Below are 27,658 nucleotides of genomic sequence, written 5' to 3'. Positions count from 1 at the left end.
ATTGGAAGAATCCTAAGGAAATGCAATCCGAAAAAAAAAGAAGTAGGTTACAGTACGCTTGTTCGCCCACTGCTTGAGTGCTGCTCGGCGGTGTGGGGTCCGTACCAGATAGGGTTGATAGAAGATATAGAGAAGATCGGAGAGCAGCACGCTTCGTTACAGGATCATTTAGTAATCGCGAAAGCGTTATGGAGATTATAGATATAACTCCAGTGGAAGACTCTGCAGGAGAGACGCTCAGTAGCTCGGTACGGGCTTTTGTCAAAGTTTCGAGAACATACCTTCACCAAAGAGTCAAGCAGTATATTGCTCCCTCCTACGTATATCTCACGAAGAGACCATGAGGATAAAATCAGAGAGATTAGAGCCCACACAGAGGCATACCGACAATCCTTCTTTCCACGAACAATACGAGACTGGAATAGAAGGGAGAACCGATAGAGGTACTCAAGGTACCCTCCGCCACACACCGTCAGATGGCTTGCGGAGTATGGACGTAGATGTAGATATGATGTTTCAGAGGCTTCAATATCAATATCAATATTTCAACATTGATATTTAAACTCTCAACATTAATATTTTGTAAATATCAATCATCAAACATCCATAACACAATGTGAGAAGCCATGGCGACAGTTGAGAAAGGTGACAAAATATTTGAAAACCTGACAAAATATTTTAAAAAGGTGATAAATTATTTCAATAACAAGATACGGCAGAAATGAATTGTTTTCATTTTTGATAGTCCCTTATCAAAAAGCCTGATGAAGTCCATAATACATTTCTCTTTTGTGATCCTTGATGAGTATGGCCAGTTTTTGACCGTAATATAAATTTATTAATGTACACAGGTACATGGGTAATTTTATATTGGTAATTCTATACTGATAACTGTAATTCACAAACAACATTTACATCACATTTTACACCTAGTTACATCCTGCACTGGAAAAAGATCAACAAAATAACTTTTGAGTTACTGTTTCTTACAAATCTTAGCAAAAAATAAAGAACAGTAGAGCATATTTTATATGAATGTTTGTCAACCAAACGACCACTTAACCTCACTGTTACAAGCACACGGTCTTTGCCTAGTGTGTGCTTCAAACTGGACTATCTTCTCCCATTTCCATGGGACAATGAGTACTTCCACTCTATGGATGATGAGTCTCGTTTTGAGATCTGCTACTGGCAGTAATAATTATCAGTACCTATGTTATCTAAAGCTGAGTCGTCATTTTCAAACCATAGAACCTTCTACTCACCTAACAGGCCTAAGTAATGACATAAATGGCATAATTTTTGTACTCTTTAACATGTCACTGCAGCTTCTCTTTATTCTTTCTTTTATGTCAGAAAACCTAAAACTGCAATTGATAAGCACCTCCTCTCTATTACCGGTACATGTTTACATGCCACGCTGTAATGTTTTTGGGCAATCTTTAGAAAAAAACTTGTCACATTCTTCCAGTTTTCTAAGATGATCATTTACTTTCCCACTAGCAACTAGTTGTTCACAAGGAAGTAGATTATCCTATGTAAAGAGCTCATTATGAAGAACTTGAGAAAATTCTCAATTTTTCCCCAAGCAGAAACCTTCAAAACATGAGCCAAAAAGGTTTGAAGGATGTGTTCTATTTCAGTATACAACATGCGTGTCAAAGGTGTTCAGCTTTGAAAACATTGCGTGAAGTTAGTGAATAGTTCTGCAGATTAAATTCTGAAGTGAAATGCTGTTTCCATTGAAGTTTTGTTTAGCATTCACAACGTAATTGTAGGATTTGAATGAAAAGTAGCAGAATTATTTTTTAGAGGTATATGCTTAATAAATTAATATGAATACCGTACCACTGTTACAAAATCCTGTTGGCTGAAGGTCCTACAGTAAGCCACCTTGTGGCTGTTTGCCTCAAAAACTAATGATGTGGCATGTTACACTTAGATAAAGTTCCTTCAAATTCTTCCCAGCAAATAGGTGAACTGAAAAAATAATGGTACATGCTGACCATAAATTCAAATGCTACTTCACTTATACACTTCAAAGCCTTAACATAGGCATTACGAAAGTTTCCATGTTTATAAGATATCTGCCTCAGGTCTCCTGGACATCACTATCTAAAGCCTAAACACTTTTTTATTGACTTTATGTCAATCTGATCCCAGAATAAGGCATTTGTTTAGGGACAGGTTGGCTTCAGAAAGCACTTCACGTAATTTCTGGTGTAGCATTTTGCCATTTACTTTGGCGATAAAGGAAGTTCTTAGGGTATACATTGTTATGCAAGACTTATTCCCTGACCAAAATTTAATGATTGATTGTAATTCTTTTTTATATTTAAAATTGGTAGTTTCATTGAAACTCAATGTGTAGTATGATGAACAGGCTGCTTCTAACATATGTTCCCAAGTATATGGAGCCAGACCGTAAGTTATTAGTTATCTCCTTTTCTTAGACAAAGATGAAAAAGATTTAGGAACACTTTCAGGGATCATCGCCTTAAAAAGTTACAAATATCATTTGACAAATCCATAGAGTAATTGGAAATAACTGATTCATTGTCCAAATCAATTCAGCAATGGCAAAACTATTCGTGGTACCTACCATTTATACTGTTTGTGTATGTAATGAACTTATGTCTGATCTTCAAGTTACATATATTACTGATGTGGTCCACAACTGGTAACTTACATTTATGTTTTGTTGAAAGGTAGTGGTTTTATCTCAAAATTAATAGACATTAATAGTTCACTTTCACTAACTTTTTCCCCCTATGTACACACTTCACTTTTCAAACTATCTGTCTTTTCAAGCCAGTCACTACAGACTTCGCAATTTCCCATATCGAAAAATTTATTTTTCCCACTTCAACAGAGTAAGTGGCAGTTTTCTTATTACAGCGAAATCTTTAGCTGAAACATAGAGGCAGTCGTAGAGGAATATTTGATACTAATAACAATTTAAAAAAAGCCACAAAGGAACAATCTACCTCAAATTTCAGAATCCCCCAGGTTACATGCTTATTTACTTTAGTCACTGGAGCATTCAAACAGTTAACTGAATGAACATGTATATATAAGCTTCCTAAAAGAGCAATAAAAGGTTGGAAAAGGTGACAAATTTAAAAAGATGACACTGTTAAAAAAAGGTGACTGACTCAATTGGCTAACACACACTGGCAATAGCAAAGAAATCTTTTCTGGGTAAAAGAAACTTATTAACATCAAACATAAATTTAAGTGTTATGAAGTGTTATCTGGAAGTAATTGTCTGGCCTACTGTCCGTAGTCTGTCCAGTCTTTCTATCCAATAGTGAAGTTGTTCTGAATCCACGAGAAATAAAATGTCATCTACTGTTTAAAGATGGTTCATATTCTGTTTACGCACATTCCCTCTTCAATCCAGTTTAATGATATGAAGACCTATCAGAGACTGCAGAAAATAGTTTTGGTTAAATGGGGTAAACTTGCCTAACTCATCTTTCTATTATGAATTTTTCACTCTTTTGATATTATTTGATGAAAGCTAAAGCCTTTTTTTACATATTCAACAAACTGATTTAGGTGGATTCTGTTCCTTGGGTTTCATGTGTTACCTGTATCGATTTTAACATAAGAGTGTCAAATACTTTCTCATAGTTTATAAAACACGATGAAGGTGGACGGCAACTGATATTCATTATATAGCTTCTTTCTATAACTTTGTTTACAACCTGTAGATGGTTCATAGTACTACGATCACTTATAAAGCCAGCTTGTTTTGTTTCCTTGTTAAAATCTAAGGATTTGTCTACATAATTACCAAGATTTTTTTGTAAAAGAAGTATACTAGCAAACCCAACAATGCTTTACAGTTGCTAAATATGTAAGAGAATTGTATGTATGTCCTTATTTACGTCCCCCCCCCCCCCCCCTCTCTCTCTCTCTGACCTTGAATTTTATTTATTGTTATTGCAAACAAAACCTCAATTGGGAAACAAGCTCACTTAAAATGAATGGGTAAATCAGTTGGGATCATTAATATAAGGGTTACAGGAGAATACTCTTAAATCAATAAGCATCATCAACATTACTCCTTTCTCTTAAAATTGACTGCAATGAAGAAAACAAAACAGCACACTGTTGTGTATATGGTTTTGTTTAAAGCTACATATAAGGAGAAAGAATGTATGTGGAAGAAACAATTTGTCTAATGGCTTAAGTGCCCCGATATCTAAGTTAAAACATACTGCGAGAAAGAAAATTAAACAACACTTTTTCACAGCACAGAACTTTCTTTCTCAGAGTATGTTTGCAAACTCTTTGCCTTTCCCTCTCCTTCCCTCTTTCCTGATAAAGCAACTGTGGGTTGCAAAAGCTTGAATTTTGTGTGTGTGTGTGTGTGTGTGTGTGTGTGTGTGTGTGTGTGTGTGTGTGTGTGTGTGTGTGTGTGTCTATCAACATACCAACACTAGGGCAGGGAAGGGGACAGGGCAACAGTGAGGGGGGAAAGAGGAGCATTATCTGGTGGAGCTTACTGGGACTAGACTGCCAACAGACACAACGTCGCAAAAAAGGAGAGGAGCGGGGAAGTAATGCACACATTACTGTTATCTCCAGAAGCTCGGATTAGAAAGAAACAGTCAAGCAGCATGAAAGCAGAAATCTGGAAAGGGCAAGGGGACACGACAACAGTGAGTGGGGAAAGAGGAGCACTGTCTAGTGGAGCTTACTGGGACTAGACTGCCAACATACACAATGTCGCAAAAAAGGAGAGGAGCGGGGAAGGGGAGAGAGGGGCTGGAGCATTAGCAGAGAGCAGCACACAATGAGGGTGGAGACAAGAATAAGGAGGAGGTGATAGGACACATGGGGTGGAAACTGTTGGATGGAGGGTGTGGGGACACTAGGTTACCATAGGCTGAGGCCGGGATAATTCTGGGAGCACAGAATGTGTTGTAAGGACAACTCCTATCTGCGCAGTTCAGAAAAGCTGATGTTGAAAGGGACAATCCATATGACTTGGGCAGTGAAGCAGCCATTAAAATCCAGCATGTTATGTTCAGCTGCACAGGGTGGTCTACTTTGCTCTTGGTCAAAGTCTGACAATAGACTGTTGGTAGTCATACCAAAATAAAAAAGCTGTGTGATGATTGCAGCAGAGCTAGTATAAGGCATAGCTGCTTTCACAGGTGGCTCGGCTCTGATGGGGCAGGATAAGACTGAAAGGACTATAAGAGGAACTGCTAGTGCTGGGTGGGTGACCTGGCAGGTCTTTGTACCTGGGTCTTCCACATGGATATGATCCCTGCGCCAAGAGTTGGGATTGGGAGTGGCCCAGGAATGGACTAGGATGTTATGGAGGTTGGATGGGTATCAGAACACTGCTTTAGGAGAGATGGGAAGGATCCTTGGTAGGATGTCCTTTATTTCAGGGCATAATGATAGGTAATCAAAGACCTGGCGAAGGACGTGGTTCTGGTGTTCCATTCCAGGGTAGTACTGAATGACAAAGCGAGCATTCCTCTGTAGCTGGTTCTTGATGTGGTGGGAGGATTTGGGTATGGGGGAAATGGGACAGAAGATCTGCTTGCGGACTAGGTCTGGGGCATACTGCCTGTCTGAGAAGGCCTCAATGATACCCTCAGCATACTAGGCATGGGAGTTCTTGTCACTGTAGATAAGTTGTCCCCAGGTGGCCAGGCTATGTGGGGGGGACTTCTTGGTGTGGGAGGGATCACAACTGTTGAACTGCATTTACTGTTTGTGGTGTTTGGTGGCTTTAATGTGGAAAATTAGTATATTCTTACATTTCATCTTAACAGACCCACCTGATGTGTGATAATATGTCTACCCAGCACAACTCTGTTTTGTTTTCTTCATACTCTGAATGTTCTCATAAAATTTCTGGACAGTTCTGCTTAATTCAATGTATTCTCTCTCTTATTTGTCAGTTTCCTCATTTCCTATGAAATTTTGTTTTGTTAATTTTTATTACTTGCGGCATTATTTGTGGTTATTTCCATTATTTAACAAAGTATAATTTCTCAAATTTACATTTTCTTCATTTTATAGAGGCTTAAACCTGTTTGTTAATTTCATCTGGTATTAAACAAAACAACAACTATAGCAATTTTGTTTCCATCCAGATGAATTCTAATGAGTAGTCACTAAATGACTAAGAGTTTCATTTCACAGGACTTAATTGTAGAGATTTTGGTGCCAACTTCAGTTTTTAATAGCAAACACAGTAAATTCATTACATCCATTGTGTAATACGGTAATTTCCACAGACCTGAATCAGACAAATTTTACATTGTATCACTTTCGAAACGACAATATGTAACTTCTGAGAAGCTACTTAGGACTTTTCTGTTTTGAATATCAAACAGATTTCAGTCTTTATGCAGAAGTTTGTTAGCTTGTATTCAAATATGGCAATCTATCCAGTTGGTTGTCGATAAAACAAAATGTTGCACCACTGCACATACAAGTATATAAGGAAACTAAAGAGCTCAACAAGGGAAAGAAGTAACAATGGCAAAAATATTCTCTATCTTTATTGTCTTTTCTTAAATTAAATTATATACTGAAACAAATATTTTGATGATAATCATTTACAAAATCAACAAAACTTTTGTTAACATGCACAAGATTACAGTTGTGGTCTGTTTTTTTAAATTATTATTATTTTTATTATTGTTATTTGAAATAACTATATAGGCACTAATTCTTAATATGCTTTGTTTGAAAAAGAAAATTACCCAGTAATTGGAACCTGATTCGTGCTCCATTTTATACTATACACCAACAGTATTCTGTATGAATTTCTGGCTTGTTTACTTAAAGCGGTACTGTCACTTCTGCCAATATTACCCCAGTAATAGCCAAGCAACATACCAGAGAAAAATAACGCTGTATGGCAAGATAAATTTCCAAATAAAACTTTATTCCACTAATATCAAACAGTTAAAAAATTATGGACATCTCTGTATACCAAAAGCATGAACTACTGAAGTCCTGTTCATATTCAGTAAATCTTAAGCACATGCCACCAAGAACTTTTGTGCAAGTGAACCATCCCTTGTGCCCTAAATGACTATAATATTAATGTTTGGCATGTCACACTACGAGTAACAAGTAGTAAATCTTACATTATCCAAACAACCTTCTATCACAGGGACTAAAGAACACCAAGGATGGAAATGTATGGCGGAGGTAAATTAATTTATGGCTTTCAAAGAGACAACATATCATTTCTGACCCTGGATGTCTCAAATGTAGCCTGCAAACTAACTGCTTAACTTGTCTTTCACATACATGTGGTACTCCATGGTCCAAAAGCTTGTAAGTGCATATGGCGCCACACTGTTTTTATTTACTATTTTTCTGGCATTATAAAGTTTATCATCTCTCTCTCTGTCTCTCTCTCTGGGGCAGTTAAATGAAAGTGAGGCAAATGCCAAAAAAGTAAGAAAATTGTTTATTATTTGAAAAACAATTGCCACAACTGTTAATACCTTTATCTCACTGTGAGGCAAGATGGTCAATCATGCCTTCATGGAAAAATGTTTGCGACTGCCTATGGAACCACAATTGTACCCACGAATGCACGTCTTTTTTTTTAAAAAAAAGCAGGGTTCCAAAACATGGAAATTGCACGAGTAGAGAATGGGACTGTATGGAGAATGCGAACTTCCCTGACACATCCTCCATATAGTCCTGATCTCTCCCAATGTGGTTTCCATATTAGTGGAGCCCTGAAAACAGACATTCGTGTCCACTGATTTGCTTCAGACAAAGAGGTTCATTGCTTAGGTACAATCATGGTCCTGTAGGCAACTGCAAACATTTTTCCATGAATAAACTGGCTGTCTTGTCTCACAGTGGGACAAATGTATTTAAAATTATGGCAGTTACTTTTGAAACAATAACATTTTACTTACTTTTTTCCATCTGCCTCATTCTCATTTGCCTGCCCTACATCAATCAACATGAAGTGTACATGGAATGGCAAAATGTGGGCAAATACGTTTGCCTCTACAACAGAACAGTAGGAACAATTGAACAACTTGCAGTTTTAATACATTAAATAATGAATTACACAGATACATAATTTACAAAATTTCATAACTTTTTATTTTTCACACAGCACCTCCGTACAGCTGCACAGAAATGCTTGTGAAGTTCCTTAGCGCCTTTTAATGTTGAGACCACTTTATCTGCTTTAGATCCACACCTTCCTGAACCATTTCCCAAAGAGGGCTGAAAAGAAGACAGTTTGATACATTATATGCATTCGTAAAAGTGGCATCAATTAATTAGTCAGAATGTTCGCATGATTGAGCCATACATCTGGATCTAGTCATATACAGGGTGCACATAAAGTCCGGGAACACTTTCAATTATTTATTGCACAAGAACTAAACACTGTACAGATGTCACACATATTGCATTTTGAAGGGAAATTCTGAAAGTTTTTTTTTTTACAAACATTTGATATGCGAACCACGGGTGACCTGGCAGACATCAATATGGTAATCAAATGTATGTCATACGTGATCCACATTCATTTCACTCACAATGGAATGTCTGCTTCTCTTTGCCGGGCACAAGCAACCCATCGTAACGAATTTGTTGTAAGAGTGGTAAATGGCCTTCCTTGTTAGTGGCTTCTTGCCGTACTTGGTTCTAAACATCCGCTGAACAGTTGTAACACACTATTTTCGTCCAACTCCAACACACAGAGAGCTCGATCCGCACCTGATCTCGCCATGTTTGCGACTAGTGCTGACTATCTACAAATTACGAAACTACGCTGTGGCAATATACACGAAAAAGAAACTTTCAGGGTTTCTCTTCAAAATGACATATGTATGATATCTATACAATGTTTGGTTCTTGTGCAATAAATAATTGAAACAGTTCTCGGACTTTATGTACATCCTGTACTTGTCAGCACTCTGCACTCATGCACAGCGATTCCTCATTGTCCACACAGGTGTGTGTGTGTGTGTGTGTGTGTGTGTGTGTGTGTGTGTGTGTGTGTGTGTGTGTGTGTGTGTGTGTGTGTTTACTTTGCACTCTCATATGCACACCCGAGTGCCTTCCTCATTTACACTACACTATCAAAAAACTTACAATATGCATATTAATATGACATACATGTGCCTGTGAAAAAGACACTTTATTTTTGCATGGCATTACTACATAACATTTATATTAAAAATTATGGTAAAGTAAGGATCCTTTCAGTGAGGAAACAATTTATTTACTGTCATCAAGCAATCTTGGTATCAGAAATGAGTGGTTACATCGCTCCCATCTACGAAAAACTTTCAATACAACAGCATGCTGTACGAACAGACCAACACCCAGGTTTTCAGTTGCAGAACTATCAGAAATATACCACAGATACTCCCACTTTTGAAACAAATCCAAATACCATGGTATTGTATTAGTAAAGAAAACAAATATGAAGAAAGTATAAAAGCGAGCAAAACAAATGACAGCAATACATTATACTTTGTAACACTTTTGCATCTTTTCAATGCGAAATGGCTGTTGATTCTTGAATGTTCACAGTAATACAGTGACAGGCTAAGATGTGATTTAATGGAACATTCCAATTAATTATTACAAGAGATAAATCAGCAATCTTATTTGGTAATGTGCATATATATCTCATCCCAGTTCACTTGATGCATATTAAAACATTTAAGAAACTTTCTTTACTGCAGTGTAATAAACAAAAGCTTAAGTTTACTGCTGAGGCGAGCTTTAATTTTGGACAAGTGTACAACAGACATTCTCTGCAAAGTAGTTTCCCAAAACTGGAAGTTTAATGGTTTCTCAGCTTTCTTGCACTTCACGATCAGCTTAACCTTATTTTCACTACTTCAATCCCTTTTTCTTGTGCAATGAAAACTTAAGTAAGTATAATAGAAGGTGTAATGAAGAGAGCTGAAAATGAACACACATGTGCACACAACAAGTCCGAAGTATGTACAGGACCTCGGCATACATAATCCCATAATACAGGAATAATGCATAGTGAACTTATAGTATATCAAGTGACAGCTGTATCAGGGAATTTTGAAAGTGGAAGTGTAGACAATTCCCCTCCCCCTCCATCTACCAACCATTCTACCATTTTGCATATTTGTTTTAAGTAAGATAAAGATGGTGGGGAAGGGGGGGGGGGGGGGAGAGAGAGAGAATCCATACAAAGTGTGTGTAATTAACAATTGCTCAAAGACAAACAATTGAAGCATGGCAGGCATTTAAAAAACAGAAAAAAATGGTAATGTTTCCAGCTCTTGGAATTCCAAATTTCACGAGGACGAAGAGAAAGAAGTGAACCACTGGGAAAACGTGGAAGGTGCACATGTGCTGTAGAGACAAGAAAGTGAACACATAATCCCAGATATTCATAGTCCTGGTAAAGAATCATAAATAGCAATCAACTAACACGACATTCATCATAATCAAGAATGTCTAACAACTCTACTCTGTTTATTTCAATTTCAGCAACACACAAACTATGAAATAAGATGAATGTAAATCACTGAGTTGTCACACTTACTGCCAGTAGAAAAGATGTTGGCATTCTCCTATCACACAACACACAAAAATTCTTTTACAATTTTATCTGAGATTGAAGCCCACATTAAAATGGCCATACCATACTGTAACAGTTATCGTATGGTTTGCTCACAAAGCAATTTTAATTCCATAAGATTAATCTGTGGCAGCATAATCTACAGAGCAGACTGCCCAAGTATTATAGCACTAATGTCATGAACAGACAAGCACATTATGACAGACAAGCACATCAAATTCACTAGCAATAAATTTATATATAGGGTGAGTCACTAACTATTGCCAGCAAGAATAATTCCAAAAGTATGATAGGAGCTGAAAAGTTTGTGGGACAAATGTAGCATGGGATAACGGGAGCTTTTTTTTTTTTTAAAGGGATGCTATAGTTTGGTACTTATTTTCTGATAGCGGCTATCAAGATGAATCCAATGATGCGTAACAGTAAGGTCTTTGAAAGTCAACAAAGGTCACAAATGTGACATGAATGTCCATTTACAGAAGGTGTTTGAAGTGATGACCATTGGTATCAATGTAGTGCTGCAATCTTATCACCATGGATTGAGTTAGATTAGATTTACTTTCATTCCAACTGATCTGTAGTGAGGAGATCCTCCAGGATGTGGAACATGTCAGATATGTGGTATTCCTTATCACATCGGCACTTATCGAAGCACATGCTCTGACAATTCTCTCTCAGCTATCTTCAGGTGTAGCTGGAACATCTTTATAAATAATGTCTTTTACGAGTCCCCACAAGAAAAAATCTAGAAGCATCAAGTCTGGCAAACGAGCCGGCCATGACTCATCTTCTCTGCATCCAATCCAACGATTTGGGAATTGGCACGTTTTTCACTGATGGCTAGAAATGAGTTGCAGAGACAGACACCCATCGTGTTGATAACACATTCTGTCCCTTGTTCCTAAAGGTATTTCTTCCAATAACAGACCTAATGTTTCTTGCAAGAATGTGGTGTACTACCTACCATTAAGATTACCTTCGATGAAATAGGGGCCTATAATTCTGTCCTCCAGAATCCCATACCATACATTCACCGACCACGGTTTTTGGTGTGCAACTTGCCACAGCCAACATCGATTTTCAGTTGCTCAATAATGCATGTTATGCAAATTAACATTTCCATGGTTCGTGAATGTAGCCTCATCAGTAAATAAAATAAAATTAATAAATGCGCCACCCCTCTGAATCTGAGGTTAAGCCCATTGGCAGAATTGAATGTGACGCATACAATCTGTACCAGGTAACTCTTGGTGGAGACTGATATGGTAAGGATGATATTTATACCAATGCAGAACACAAACAACACTACTCTGGCTCATGCCAGATTCCCTTGCAATTTGATGGGAACTAACACAAGGATCTCAAACCACAGTGCCAAGAGTACCAATTTCCGTTTCCTCGTTACTAAATTTCATTTGTCAGATATGTTTCCGATGCATTAAAGATCCAGCTGTTCTCAATTTATCATACACATATTTAAATGTATGATGTGTAGGGTGAGTACTTTGAGGATATCGTTCAGTGTATAGGTCTCTAGCTCTCAGCGAATTTCGTTGCCATTCTCCGTGAATGAGAAGCACACTGACTTGTTCTTTGACGGAATACATCATCCACATTCAGTTGATTCGACGATACTAGTCTTATCGTTCCTATTAGTGTTGTATTGCAAAACTGTCAAATTGTGTTTACATGTCAATGGCACATTAGATGGATTCACCGCATTCAATGAATATTTACTATGTGCACAATATAAGAGAGAGAATTGTCAGAACATGTGCTTCGATAAGTGCCGAAGTGATCAGGAATACCACTCGATCCATGATAAGAAGATTGCAGCCCTGCATTGATACCAATGGTCATCACTTCGAACACCTTCTGTAAATGGATGTTCGTGCCACCTTTTTGACTTTCGCTGACCTTCAAAGACCTTACTGTTACATATCATTGTATTCGCCTCGATAACTGCTATAAGAAAGTAAGTACCAAACTACAGCATCCCATTTAAAAAAACAAAGTTGACCTTCATATCTCTGATGCGACCCTACCTAGCAACAAAAAAAACAACGTCATATCATATCATGGCCCCCGTTGTCCCATGCAACATTTGTCTCACAAACTTTTCAGCTACTATCATACTTTCAGAGTTATTCTAGGTGGCATTAGTTAGTGTGAAAGTGTCACAGTACTCAGCAGAATATACAATTTCACACAGGTGATGGAGGGATAATAGGGTGGCCTGAATATTCTAGAGTAGCTCCTCTTCAGTGTGTATTCATTGGATAAAGTGAAGAACACTGCAAATTGTAGCAGACAAAATAGTTTATTATGTAGTCACACGTAACTTGTTTGAGAGCTGTGAACATCATGTATGTCTATAGCAAAACCTACAAATTTTGATAGTGATAAATCTTAAAAATTTATCTTGGAAAACAGCAAAATGGCCATCTAATGCCCTTACTGGGAGCCCTCATTCTACTTAAGTGAAAACTCCTGGTGCTTAAATATTCTACCAGTTACAACACTGGAAAGGAACCTTGATGGTTACTGGTGTCCTCCATCAACAGTTTTTTTACCTCAGACCTCAATACTCATCTGGCTACCATGTGACTGATGAACATTCATTTGAAGGGCTTCACTAGCTTAGGTTCAGAGAATAAAAATAAGGATTGTCTTACAAGCCCTTGTTGTAAATTCTGATACTCAAGCTGGTCTACACATGACACACAAAAATCCAACTAGGACTAGACAAACACTTTGAAAAACTAGCATTCATAATCTGTATGCATTTCCGATTTTTTCATTGAGACACTTTGGACACATTAAAGCGTTCACCTTTCTTATTTTGATGTTCATCTAATGAAGTTAGTATTTAAGCCTTCCACCAAACATCAGGCCCAATAACATAGGTGACACGTTATTATGAAGGATGGTGGCATTAAAACATAGCTGTGGTAGATAAAGATTGCAATGGACACTGCTGAAATTGACAAACACGTTTTATCTAGTCAAAACATAAAATTTGTCTTTGTTTTCTGCTTGCTCACTCTCAGAAGCATCAACTATAATTCATGAGTTGAGACTGACAAGCTGGACGAGGACAGTAAACAAAAAAAAAAAAAAAAAAAAAAAAATCTTCAAGCAAGGAATGCTTTATTGGGGTCATCACCACACCTCTGAAGGACTCAAATTTATTCAGTAACGGAACACTCACTCTTCAATGAAGAAATACAATGAGATGACAACTATGCAGTGATACATACCGCTCTAGAATAGTGAAGTGTATCACTGCATCTTCTTACTGACAAATGATACTTGCATTGCAAACGAAAAGTATCAAATCTTCAGGTACAGGTATTGTGTAGAGTTGAGATTTTTAATTGCATGTGGTGAGCCATAACAAGGGACAACATATGTCTTTAATAAGAGACAGCAATTGCAGCAACTTCACGAGAGGAAATACCTGCTCGGATGTGAACATTTTTCCATGGATCGTCGGCTGCCTTCAGGATGCACAAAGTTATAAAGGTTTATATTACTGTGCGTGCATGCGTGACAGAGACAGAGAGAGAGAGAGAGAGAGAGAGAGAGAGAGAGAGAGAGAGAGAGAGAGAGAGAGAGAGAGAGGCGGGGGGGCTCAAAACACGTGTTATTAATTCAACTTCGACTTCATACGTTACTTTGTTGAAGTTTAACGTGTGGTGTAGCTTTCCTTATTTGCACGCAAGATTTGGCAAATAAGTAGTCTGATTAACCTTAGAAGATGTCATGGTCAGGAATAAAAGATAAAATTGTGCTAATTAAAGTGGAATGTCAACAAACTTCATTTGTGGTAGTTGTAACAGGACATGGGTCAAGTTTATTGTTGGAATCGAAGAAGACACAAACTTTACAAGAGATTAATAAATACAAATAGTGATACAAGCATGAAATATTAAACAAAAATTGATGAGGAAGATTACTGGAAGAAAGTATTTAAAAAAAACATATTCTACTTGAAGAATGATTTATCACATCAGCTCAACTCAGGAGAGTCACTTTGTGTTACATTGCAACTGATAACTACCTTATTGCTAAATTTCAGTTACTATGGGGTACTTATCTAATTCTTGGAAGCTAAATCTTAAATGCTTGTTGTGAAGCAGTATTACCTGGTAATTTACCCTATAACCTTCTCCTTACCATAAGTAAACTCAAATTTCTCCTCATGTGCAGATATGGAAATAGAAGCTGACTAACAAATGAATATCTCAGGAGTTGATGACCCAACTGCAAATAAGTGATTCGAGATGGAGCACAAGCCCAGAAAGTATAAAAAGGAAATATGAAGTCTCCTAGTCAAAGGAACTGCCACTCACCTTAGGTTGTTTCAAATCGGTGTAGAAAGAGAACTGCTGCTGACAGTGACACCAAACTTGTTTTTGATGTGGGGGAATCGTCATGGGGGAGGGGTGAATTGAAAATTCTACCAATAGGTGGCACTGTAAACACCTTAACATAAATGGGGTCTGGTACAGACAAAAGAAATTGCAACACAATAGTAATGGTGTGAGTTGCGCATTATACCATTGGTTTCTAGGTGTCCTATGGTCAAAACTGCATAAAAAAGCAAAATGGCATTGTTTTTAATTGTCCTGGGGCCAAAACTGCATAAAAAGCAAAATACAATCAGTTTTCTGTCATGAGATTGGCACACGACATGTTCACAAGTGCTGTCCACTATTTTCTGCCACAAGATGAAATCAACATACAGCATATTCCTCAACAGATTGGAAGATCTCAGGGGATGTCACATACATAATGTGTTGCACAAAGTGTCTCTTCAATTCATCTACATTTGTAATTGGAGCACTGAACAAATCATATTTCACATAACCCACAGCCAGGAGTCATAAGATTATCAGGGTGAGTTGGATGGCCAGGCTGTAGGGAAATAACAGATGATAATCTTCGCATTTCTGAAGTGCCTCTGCAGCAGCTGCTTGACTAGCTGTGCAGTGTGTGGAGGATCGGCATCTTTCCTAAAAATAATCCTCTCCACACAAACACACAGCTGATGGGTTGGAATGATGTTAGTGTGGAGGGGGAGGGGGGGGGGGGACACTGTGAGTGCAGATTCCCCATTGCCCTTATTCTGCAATTCTGTGTATTCTTTGCCCTTGGAGATGGAACTGGGCTTTTTATGTCCAGAAAATGTTCCATGACCATTCACTGTCCATATCCATGTGAGCAAGAAATTCCATTTGTCTTGCAGACAGGTCAACAGGAAGCAACTCCTGAACATGGGTGATTTTTTATGGATAGGAATGGTGGATGTTTCATTTGATTTTATGCCCTGCACTTGCAGGCAGGGCTTACATTCAGGCACTTCACCACGAGCTGTATGTTTGCACACTACTGCTCGACCCCTGCTGTACTGATGTGGCCACACCTTTGACAGATGTTAGATCAATTGCTTTCCTCTACTGCCACATTGTGCTTCAAAAGAATCTGTCTTTCTGAATTTTGTAATCATTTTCTCCAGACCCTTAGCAGACATCAGACCAATGCCTTTTCTCATACCCTTGGGTGTCCGAAACTTCTGCATGGCTCCTGCTGCACAGTCACCATTCCTGTAAAAGAGCTTCACCAGCAGTGCACGACCCTCCTTGCAGACAGTCATGTTAGGCATCTCTGACACAAACTGAGAAACAGCCACGTCCCACACATCTATTGGTGTGTATATTTTGATGCTTACAGCCCCATCTAAGTATCAAATTTTCTTTATTTTTCCTCCCACGACATTCCCTCCCCCTCACCCCCCCCTCCCTGCATCAGTAATATGCTGTTCAAATCTGACATCATTCTGAGCAGTGATTCTCTTTCTAGAGTGTTTTGAAACTGGAACTTTATTATGGGTGCCCTTTATTATAAACATCCTAAAATAAAAATTGTAAAAATGGCAAAAAGTCACATAGCCAATTTGTGAGTTTTTGTACTTAAGGTACTCAAAGAAAGCAAACTGGATGGACAGTTAAAGAAAGCAAATCAGAGGTAAAAATGCCCTGCAATGCTTTTGATGAACTAGCTAGAGTCTTCAAATCTCATCATGTGACGCATCTGAAATAGAAAGTCTACAATGAGTTCATACTATGTGTTTTGATGGTGAGAAAGGGACAGAAAACTCAACAACTGCAGTCCACTGAGCGTCCAACTGAAATGGCTATCAACAAGACATTCACCCAAGCAAATGGCTGTTACCAATGAAATTATCAGGACCAATGACGTTACCTGCTGGATTCCACAACCTAATGGAATGTGGTGTGTTGGTGATAGGAAACATGCAAGAGTAACATAGAGACTTATGGTTAAAGACTGTATTGCAAGGAGAAATCTGGAGAAGCTCTTGACTGAACAGTGAAATTATTATTGTTGACAATAATTATGAAACTAATCGTTGATAATAATAATAATTAATAACAACAATGTTTGTAATATTTCATATTGACCATTTCTGTCAAATTGAAGGAGGCTGTCCGAGCCAACACATTCGATAGCAATGTATTTCTATGTCTTTTCAGTTTCTTGTACCACTGAAGGTTGAACCACGAATGGAAGTACTTTCTGTTATTTATCTCATTTAGAACAATGACTGAGGCATTTCAATCATTTATCATAAGCTTGGTCTTCCTCTTATTAATGTTCAATCTGTAGAACTGCCTTTACTCTTTTAATTCTGTTGATGAACCATTATATTTCTCATGATGTTCGAGAAGGAAGTGTTTGCACTGATTTGTCTGCCAGTTAGTCCCTATTAAAACTCATTTCTAAAATATCTTTTCATTAAGACTGCTGTACAAAATAATTAATAACAACAATTATTTCTACTGTCTCTTATATTTATTGTGTGTCAGTGTCATGGAAAATTAAATCTGCTAATCTGACAAGATGCAGTTGTCCAAGTTTGACATCGTATCCACTAGTCCATAGTAGTACACAGTGGCAAATGGCAAGACAATGTTTCTGATGTGACATCACTGTCATCTACAGTTGTTGCTAATAAATACAACTTGCCACCTCTGGGATAATTTGGTAAAGGATGGAGAAAGGAACTGACATGGGGAGAAAGTGGGTTAAGGGCAATGCCATTGGGATTAAAGGATCAACTGTATGTTGGAGGAAGAGTTCTCACCTAAAATGCAATTAAGAAAAAATGGTGATAGGAAATAGGAATACTGTAAGGCTGGACCAGGATGTTTCATAGGAATGCTTGTTGTTAGAGTAACCCTGTGGATAATGTGAGATGATTTTAGGGGAGATATCCTTCATTTCTGGGTGTGACAAGAGGTAATTTAAGCCCTTGTAGATGGTGAAGATCAGTTCACTGAAAATGTGCCATCCAAGGTAAGAAAGAATTTAAAAGACTGATATTTTAATGTGATGGGATGGTAGTTACTGAAGCGGAGGTATCATAGTTGACCGATGAGTAGGATGAGGACAGAGAGTTTTATGGAACTGTCAGAGCTGATGTTGCTCTATAGAGGAACAGTGAAACAGATTTTTGAAAGTGTTAACAGTATGGAGGACTAAGTACAGAATCTTTCTGCAATGTCTTCAGATCATGGAGTGAGTCTGAACTAAGAGGTTTGGGATCTTGGGTGGCTAGTAATGATTTGTATCACAATATAAATAATTTTTGTATTTAAAGGCACTATTAGAAAATGATAATACTGTGTGCACCTACAATGTGATACCAATTTGTTGTTTCCGTACTGCTGTCCTACGATATTTGGCACTTCATGGTATGCATACGATATAGTGCATAGCAACACACTTAACATTACAGTTATGTTTGATTTTTCATATCACAAGGTTTCTTTTATAAATGTATTGTGATGTTATAAATAACGAAGTTAGAACAAGACAAACAAATTTTCTCAATGAAAATTGGATACCTCATCTCCCGTAATCTGGTAACATGTTTAATTGTTAGGTCTGCTGTATAATCAGTCTCTTCCATTGATGTAAAACGGCCAAAGCCAAATCGAATGGATGAGTGAGCTAGATCTTCATCCGTACCAATGGCACGCAAGACGTAGGATGGTTCAAGGGAGGCTGACGTACACGCACTACCACTAGACAGTGCAACATCTTTCAGAGCCATTAACAGCGACTCTCCTTAAATATAAATAAATAAACACACATTAAAAATCATGGAAATCATCATCATCATCATCATCATCATCGTTATAATTATTTTACTGATTCAAGCACACAATGTAGGCTGTCCAAACTCCCCCAAAGACACAATTAAGTGCTCATCAATCAATGTCAATCCAATAGTGAACAGTCAGCATATGCCTTCAAGGAAAACATAATTTAAAGAATGAATTCAAAGTTAATAAACTGTAAAATCAAACTTCACTCATAGAACATAGTAAAAGTAATTTCCCAAGGGTATGACAGATAATTTGGAAACTTTCTTTATTAACCAATAAATTTTATAAATAACATTAAATTGTTTATTTTGCATACCTTCGACATAAGCAAATGACAAGTTAACACATCCAGGATAAGAACTGACAGGATCCCCATTCCGAACAACATGGGTCAGATTATTAAAAATTTTGTCCAACAGACGTTGTGATAACATCGTGATCCATTTGTGGTCATACTGGAAACATAGCCAACCAACACATAAATCATTCTAAGATCAACAAGTACACAAGGCAAACACAGAACTAATAGTGACTAAGCACACACCACACCAGAACTGATGGCCAAACCAAAACACACTAAAAGAGAAAAATTAGACCAAAATAATGTGCACCAGGGGTGTGAAAGACAGGAGGCCCGGATTGGGGAGAGAGGTGGTTGGGGGTAGGGTGATGGGTAGTGTTGGAGAGGGGCAGGGGGAAAGAGTGGGGAGGGGGGGGGGGTGAGACAGAGCATTGTGGAGACACAAGTTGTGGGGAGTGAGAGAAGATGAGGCAGGGGGGGACTGCCAACAGGTACCCATCACTGTCTGGTCTTAATTTGTACTAGATTATTTGTCTTACATTCCTCTCCACAAACTTCCTGTGCCATTTTCTATTTAAATTCTGCATTAAGTTTTCTCTGTGCATGCATCAGTGTGATCTTTTACCTTTAAAAACATGTATACACATATTTTTAAATTGTTTTCCTTTTTATTATTGCCACCACCACCAATCAATCACTTCAGCCTCTTCATTTTAGAAATATTAATTTCTGAATATTTCCTAAAAATTCCTTCTCTTCATGTATATTTACATTTTGTTAATTTATTACAAGAAATGTCACTGAACTTCAGCTTTCAGTTTGGACTGTTAATTATAAATTGCTCAATACAATATTCCCCTTGAATTTCATTTCTGGTTGTTAATCTGTTCCTGTTTTCCACTCATTTTCTGTAACTGTATCTTTTGAGCAGAGTGTAAAATTCCTTCAGCACATATGTATGTATCTTCTCTTTTGGTGTCTCGGTGCTCTTACACACCACATTCCACAAGTTGGAGGTGCAACAAATGCCACTTGGCATTATTTCATTTAGTGTATACAGGACAAATGAGAATAATCTGAATGCTACTGTTAAAGATTGATTCCTCGGGTTGAATGGTTCCATCTCAGCCTACAAATATCAGCAGTTTCAATCAGCCTTCTACATTGGTATAAATACCACCAAGTTATAAGTTAGGATGAATAGGCACAAACAGATGATTTATACTGGCAACCCACAATAACCCATTGTAGTGCATGCACTACAGCATGACAGTTGTTACTTCGGTGCCTGTTTCGCCACATGTGACATTTGGATTATCCCTCCTGACACCAGTTTCTCAGAATTCCACATCTGTGAACTGGCTTTACATGTGCTTGGTTCTTACCTCCCACCTGGACTAAATTTATTTTAATTTCTGTGGTCTCAGAATTTGCTTTCAGTAACAAGTATTTTTATTCCCTCATTTTTATTCTCCTCTACTTTTCCCCATTCCCTCATCTACTTCCATGTACAATGCACTCAGCTTTACACACTTAATTATTACTTAAGTTTCTTCAATAATCTCCAACTTGCTAACTACCCTATCTTACACCCATTAGTTCTCAGGTTTTCAAATCTCATCCAGTGCACACACCATAATGTATCTACTCCTCTTTTTCTGTCCAGTAAGGCTCCCTAGACCTGGGGTTCTGGGTAACTTTTAATGATTTCCATCTGCCAAACATCATCAGTCCTCGTCCTCCATCCCTCTTCCTTCCCTTCCAGCACTACTTCTGTCAGGAGGAGGATCCAGTGGTCTGAAAGGTCAGATGTTTCCACTTCTTTTATGTGTTTTCTCCTGCCACTACATGATGAGTATCTCTTCATATTGTAGATTAATTGCTGTGTAGTAGAGTGACTTAAGTGATAAACTTACATGTTTATTTGCCTGTTACACTCTTACTGAGACAACAGAATTACATTGTACACTTTTACTTTAAATAAACTGCTGCAAAATTTATTGTGCATGTATTAGTCTGTAATAGCAGCATGTAATATAATTACATCCATTTCCCTCATGGCAACTTCACAAGCTGCACCAAGACCCACAGCTAATGGAGCAGGAACAGTGCCACTGCGTATGCCCCGCTCTTGACCACCTCCACTCTGTAAAGGTTCTATTCGCACTCTTGGTCGACGACGAATGTACAGAGCACCTACACCTGGAACCCAAAAGTAAAACAAAAACTGAATGATTATTTTGTAAAGAGTAGAACTAAGTCTAATTCATTTACAAATGTAATATTTTAATAATTGCTATGATCCAGCATGTAGTTACAGAATCCAAAACGAAATATACACTACTGTGTACCTGTCTTGCATGTCCCTGAACTCTCATTGAAACTCTAAACCAGTTTGGCAGTAATGCAATACGAGTTAGTTTTTTACATTGCAGCAGTACTGTTAGGAATAGATCAGAAGACTGGTTTATATTCAACCCTTCCAAATCAGTGAAAACAACCAGGAAACATTGCAGGCCTGACTGTTTCATTCTAGCTGTCTCCAATAGTTACAATGCTTTGTAGACCATGGATAAAAGCATTCAGATAATCCAAGAACTCTTGAAGCAGTGTGGTAGTAGAGCACGTAAGATGCAATTTAAGAACAGAAAGAAAACTTTTGGGAAGACCAAGGTCTTAATGCTGGGTAGTAGTCAAGGGAGGGAAATGTCAGAAATGGTAATTACTCTCTGGGAAGTGATTACTAAGTACACAGGATTTTAAGCTAAGTGCAAATTTCAAAATTTCAACAATGTCATCCTGTGTGTGTGTGTGTGTGTGTGTGTGTGTGTGTGTGTGTGTGTGTGTGTGTGTGTGGGGCGAGGGGGGGGGGGGGGGAGGAGATGCTCATGTGTGCTGGCATGTTCATGAATAATTTCTATGTATTTCTGAGGTTGAACATGATGAAGCTACTTTGTAGGCATCTTTCCCATAATTTCACTTTTCCCTAAGTTTCAACAAGGAAGAAAGAAGATCAGGGTTTAATAAGCTGCCAGTGTCACGTTTCCTTACTTTCTCCCCCTCAACAACACTCATCCCAACCGCAATTCATTCCAAGGTTGAGTTTTTATTTTTAAGAAGTTTGTATAATGCTAAAGATTCAAGTGATGCAGTTTTGATCTCCATTCCCAAGAGAGAGAAAATTTTCCTGCCATGTCAGATGAGTAATAAGTAATAGTATGTGTCAGGATGTGTTGTCGATTCAGCATTACTACTGAGAACTGTAAAATTGTAAGCAGCGCTCCGAAAAGGTTTGTCAAAAACTGTCACTGAACAAAGTGTCCATTGGGCACAAGTGGAGCTCCTCTTAATACTTTCTTGAATGTCTTCATTGTTGAGGTGTTGATTATGATCATGTGGAAACTGGTTCTGGTCATTAGCCCTGTATGAGACATTTTTTCCAAAATTTTAACTGTCAGAAGTCGTGCTGTCTCTATATGCCATCCAAGACTCAGTCCCCCCCCCCCCCCAATCATATTAACCTAGCACTGAACTCACCTCTTCTCATTTAAGTCTGAGGGCATTAATAGGAAACAGCAGCTTTATATAAGTCCAAATACTTTCAACTGACACTGCTTCATTTACAGCTGTTCTTCACTCTATTGTGTGACACATGTGCTGGTACTTTACAATGGCCTGTAGAATTATATTTGGCCACGAAATGTTTCTTTTTTGTGTAAATAAATTTAAGCCCCAAAACTAAAATAATTTATGTAAACCTAGATAAGAAACACTGTATTGTAGTATTAATTCTGTGTATTGCCTTTAAATTGTCTTATAATGTAAAACTGTAATTAATTCTTAAATGTGAAAGAGCAACTGAATTTTTTAATTGGCAAATAATGCATCAGATACAGCGCAAAGGGCGTCAACCATAAAATTTTATATGATCAGCCATGCCTCTTTAACATTTTTCCACTGAAGAGGCTTCCAGAACAAAAAGAGACTGAGGAAAAATTACAGTAAAGTTGCCTTCAGTTGTCTGCTTGTATATAAACATGAGTTCTCTCTCTCTCTCTCTCTCTCTCTCGAATGATTTTGTACCAAACAGTTATACTTGAAAGATATTTTCAAGGAGTGCTGTTGTTGTGGTCTTCAGTCCAGAGACTGGTTTGATGCAGCTCTCCATTCTACTCTATCCTGTGCAAGCTTCTTCATTTCCAAGTAACTACTGCAACCTACATCCTTCTGAATCTGCTTAGCGTATTCATCTCTTGGTCTCCCTCTACAATTTTTACCCTTCACACTGCCCTCCAATACTGAAGTGGTGATCCCTTGATGCCTCAGGGCAGGTCCTACCAACCAATTCCTTCTTATAGTCAAGTTGTGCCACAATTCCTCTTCTCGCCAATTCTATTCAGTACCTCCTCATTACTTACGTGATCTACCCACCTAATCTTCAGCAGTCTCCTGTAGCACTACATTTCGAAAGCTTCTATTCACTTCTTGTCTGAACTATTTATCGTCCACATCCATACATGGCTACACTCCATACAACTACTTTCAGAAAAGACTTTCTGACATTTAAATCTATACTTGATGTTAACAAATTTCTCTTCTTCAGAAACGCTTTTCTTGCCATTGCCAGTCTAAATTTTATACCCTCCCTACTTCAACCATCATTAGTTATTTTGCTCCCCACATAGAAAAACTCATCTACTACTTTAAGTGTCTCATTTCCTAATCTACACTCCTGGAAATTGAAATAAGAACACCGTGAATTCATTGTCCCGGGAAGGGGAAACTTTATTGACACATTCCTGGGGTCAGATACATCACATGATCACACTGACAGAACCACAGGCACATAGACACAGGCAACAGAGCATGCACAATGTCGGCACTAGTACAGTGTATATCCACCTTTTGCAGCAATGCAGGCTGCTATTCTCCCATGGAGACGATCGTAGAGATGCTGGATGTAGTCCTGTGGAACGGCTTGCCATGCCATTTCCACCTGGCGCCTCAGTTGGACCAGCGTTCGTGCTGGACGTGCAGACCGCGTGAGACGACGCTTCATCCAGTCCCAAACATGCTCAATGGGGGACAGATCCGGAGATCTTGCTGGCCAGGGTAGTTGACTTACACCTTCTAGAGCATGTTGGGTGGCACGGGATACATGCGGATGTGCATTGTCCTGTTGGAACAGCAAGTTCCCTTGCCGGTCTAGGAATGGTAGAACGATGGGTTCGATGACGGTTTGGATGTACCGTGCACTATTCAGTGTCCCCTCAACGATCACCAGTGGTGTACGGCCAGTGTAGGAGATCGCTCCCCACACCATGATGCCGGGTGTTGGCCCTGTGTGCCTCGGTCGTATGCAGTCCTGATTGTGGCGCTCACCTGCACGGCGCCAAACACGCATACGACCATCATTGGCACCAAGGCAGAAGCGACTCTCATCGCTGAAGATGACACGTCTCCATTCGTCCCTCCATTCACGCCTGTCGCGACACCACTGGAGGCGGGCTGCACGATGTTGGGGCGTGAGCGGAAGACGGCCTAACGGTGTGCGGGACCGTAGCCCAGCTTCATGGAGACGGTTGCGAATGGTCCTCGCCGATACCCCAGGAGCAACAGTGTCTCTAATTTGCTGGGAAGTGGCGGCGCGGTCCCCTACGGCACTGCGTAGGATCCTACGGTCTTGGCGTGCATCCGTGCGTCGCTGCGGTCCGGTCCCAGGTCGACGGGCACGTGCACCTTCCGCCGACCACTGGCGTCAACATCGATGTACTGTGGAGACCTCACGCCCCACGTGTTGAGCAATTCGGCGGTACGTCCACCCGGCCTCCCGCATGCCCACTATACGCCCTCGCTCAAAGTCCGTCAACTGCACATACGGTTCACGTCCACGCTGTCGCGGCATGCTACCAGTGTTAAAGACTGCGATGGAGCTCCGTATGCCACGGCAAACTGGCCGACACTGACGGCGGCAGTGCACAAATGCTGCGCAGCTAGCGCCATTCGACGGCCAACACCGCGGTTCCTGGTGTGTCCACTGTGCCGTGCGTGTGATCATTGCTTGTACAGCCCTCTCGCAGTGTCCGGAGCAAGTATGGTGGGTATGACACACCGGTGTCAATGTGTTCTTTTTTCCATTTCCAGGAGTGTAATTCCCTCAGCATCACCAGATTTAATTTGACTACATTCCATTATCCTCATTTTGCTTTTGTTGGTATTCATCTTATAGCCTCCTTTCAAGACACTGTCCATTCCGTTCAACTGCTCTTCCAGGTCCTTTGCTGGCTCTGACAGAATTACAATGTCATTGGCAAACTTCAAAGTTTTTATTTCTTCTCCGTAGATTTTAATTCCTACTCCAAATTATTCTTTTGTTTCCTTTACTGCTTGCTCAGTATACAGATTGAATAACATCGGGGATAGGCTACAACCCTGTCTCACTCCCTTTCCGACCACTGCTTCCCTTTCTTGCCCCTCTTCTCTTATAACTGCATCTGGTTTCTGTACAAATTGTAAATGGCCTTTCACTCCCTGTATTTGACCCCTACCACCTTCAGAATTTGAAAGAGAGTAGTCCAGTCAACATTATCAAAAGCTTTCTCTAAGTCTACAAATGCTAGAAACATGGGTTTGCCTTTTCTTAATCTATCTTCTAAGGTAAGTCATAGGGTCAGTATTGCCTCGAGTGTTCCAACATTAATTTTCACACCTGTCAACACCTGCTTCTTTGGGATTGGAATTATTATATTGTTCTTGAAGTCTGAGGGTATTTCCCCCGTGTCATACATCTTGCTCACCAGACAGTAGAGTTTGGTCAGGGCTGGCTCTCCCAAGGCTATCAGTAGTTCTAATAGAGTGTAACTATTCATTCATATAAATGTACTGTCAATATATGAATAACTGTTATTGTTTACCAATGTTTCATTTCAACAACTTTAACCTTCCCTGCCAATTTTTCCATATTTCAGCTATGAGAACTGCAAGAGTGCCAAAATATCATTTGCTGGCCACTGCCAAACACCATTGATGTTCGGATTTGTAACAGCCGCTCGTGCATTCCTGAGATTTGTTAAGCCGATCTGTAAACACAGTTTCCGGGCAGCTCTTCTGTGCATAATGCACAATATTAATGATCAGCATATAGCCAACAAACGATGTGCGCAGTCAGTCCACTCCACGGTATCAAAGCAAGTTAAACAAAATATTGAATTATTAATTTTCCCTCTCTTAGTGGTAAATTTATCTGTGCCATGTGATAACAAACTTTTTTTAAATTTCTTTCTTTCCTCGGCTGCTTCTTTTAATTAGTGGTACTCCAGTTAATTTCCTGTTATCAAAATTTTTTTCAATTACCACTAAAGAGTGCCACACAAAATAGAGAAAACTTTTCATTTTTGAAAATAATCAATCTACCATTAACATATGTCTCATTATGTTTCCAGTTTTCTCCAAAGAGCAACTTACTCATTGTCCCTGTGGCCTGTTTTGAGGGAGAGGGGGAAGGTTCCCACTGAGTCAGTTTGTTTATAGGACTAGAAGACGATGGTTGGTCAGTAAGATAGGTCATACATATTCAGATTAGTTTTATTGTGTCTGTCAACTAGAGGCCACTTTAAGATGTCAATAAATCCTTTTTTATGTTTTGTTTTCTGCATCTCATCATCCCAAGTAGCTCCACCACAAAAAGAGGAAGCAATTCATAGCACAGGCCAAAAGGTACACATTTACCATTTAATACATCACACTGTTTACATATTTTGTCTCCTGAGGAAATAATGTGTGTTCAAGTAAGTACACTAAAGAAGTGTACATCACAAGGAAGAAGGGGGAAAAAAACTGATAGTAAGGTAAGAAGTGACAAACTCTAATACTAATGCTAAAACTACTGCTTAAAATTCCAACATCAGAATCAAGTTCTATGTTAGTGGCAAAGCGAAATAAGGCCACTTTGTAGAATATTTATTGCTATAGTACCATTAGGTATCATATGCCAGAAGTGGCTAGAGTTGGAAGTAAGTAAAACTGCTTACTTCAAATTCATTCAAGTAAAAAGTAAGTTAGCCACTTCAAAAATGAACATTCTTTCTCCCAGGCTACCAATCAGAATACACTAGAGCATGAGAAAGTGAGGAAAATAGCTGATTAAAATTGTCAGTCTTTTGAATTTTCATGCCTACATTTGGAAAGAATGGCAGAAAGAGAGAGAACGCAGTTTAGGCATACTGACATTGAACGGGGACAGGACTAGGAACAAAAAAACTCACTGGCTGATCCTATCAAAACAAGAGTTAATAACATTTGACACACAGCACTGGTAACCACCGTAGTTTGAAGTTTCAAACTCCACACTCAAAATTACTATTAAAATTATTATAAAGATAAATAGCATAACAAATTTTCATTTTACATATGGAGAAAATATCATATTTACTCGAATCTAAGCCGCATCTGAAAAATTAGACTCGAAATGAAGGGAAAAAAATTTTCCCGAATCTAAGCCGCACCTGAAATTTGAGACTCGAAATTCAAGGGAGAGAAAAGTTTTAGGCCGCACCTCCAAATCGA

The 27,658-nt window shown here is 38.8% G+C and overlaps 1 protein-coding gene across 1 annotated transcript in view; it reads right to left on the bottom strand.

Moving 5' to 3' along the window:
* Nucleotides 1-6,656: 6,656 nt before the first annotated feature.
* LOC126191438 (cysteine desulfurase, mitochondrial-like) overlaps nucleotides 6,657-27,658 on the bottom strand; it is a 134,701-nt gene continuing 113,699 nt past the window's right edge. The window contains exons 7-10 of the mRNA XM_049932314.1: nucleotides 21,138-21,295; nucleotides 19,109-19,247; nucleotides 18,529-18,751; nucleotides 6,657-8,241 (exon numbers count right to left, since the gene is read on the bottom strand). Coding sequence (XP_049788271.1) covers nucleotides 8,178-8,241; nucleotides 18,529-18,751; nucleotides 19,109-19,247; nucleotides 21,138-21,295 — 584 coding nt within the window. The 3' untranslated portion in view covers nucleotides 6,657-8,177. The remainder of the gene's footprint in view (nucleotides 8,242-18,528; nucleotides 18,752-19,108; nucleotides 19,248-21,137; nucleotides 21,296-27,658) is intronic.

The sequence above is a fragment of the Schistocerca cancellata genome, chromosome 6 (assembly GCF_023864275.1).
Source record: "Schistocerca cancellata isolate TAMUIC-IGC-003103 chromosome 6, iqSchCanc2.1, whole genome shotgun sequence".
In the NCBI taxonomy this organism is placed as follows: Eukaryota; Metazoa; Arthropoda; class Insecta; order Orthoptera; family Acrididae; genus Schistocerca; species Schistocerca cancellata.
This window is presented reverse-complemented; position numbering and strand designations above follow the sequence as displayed.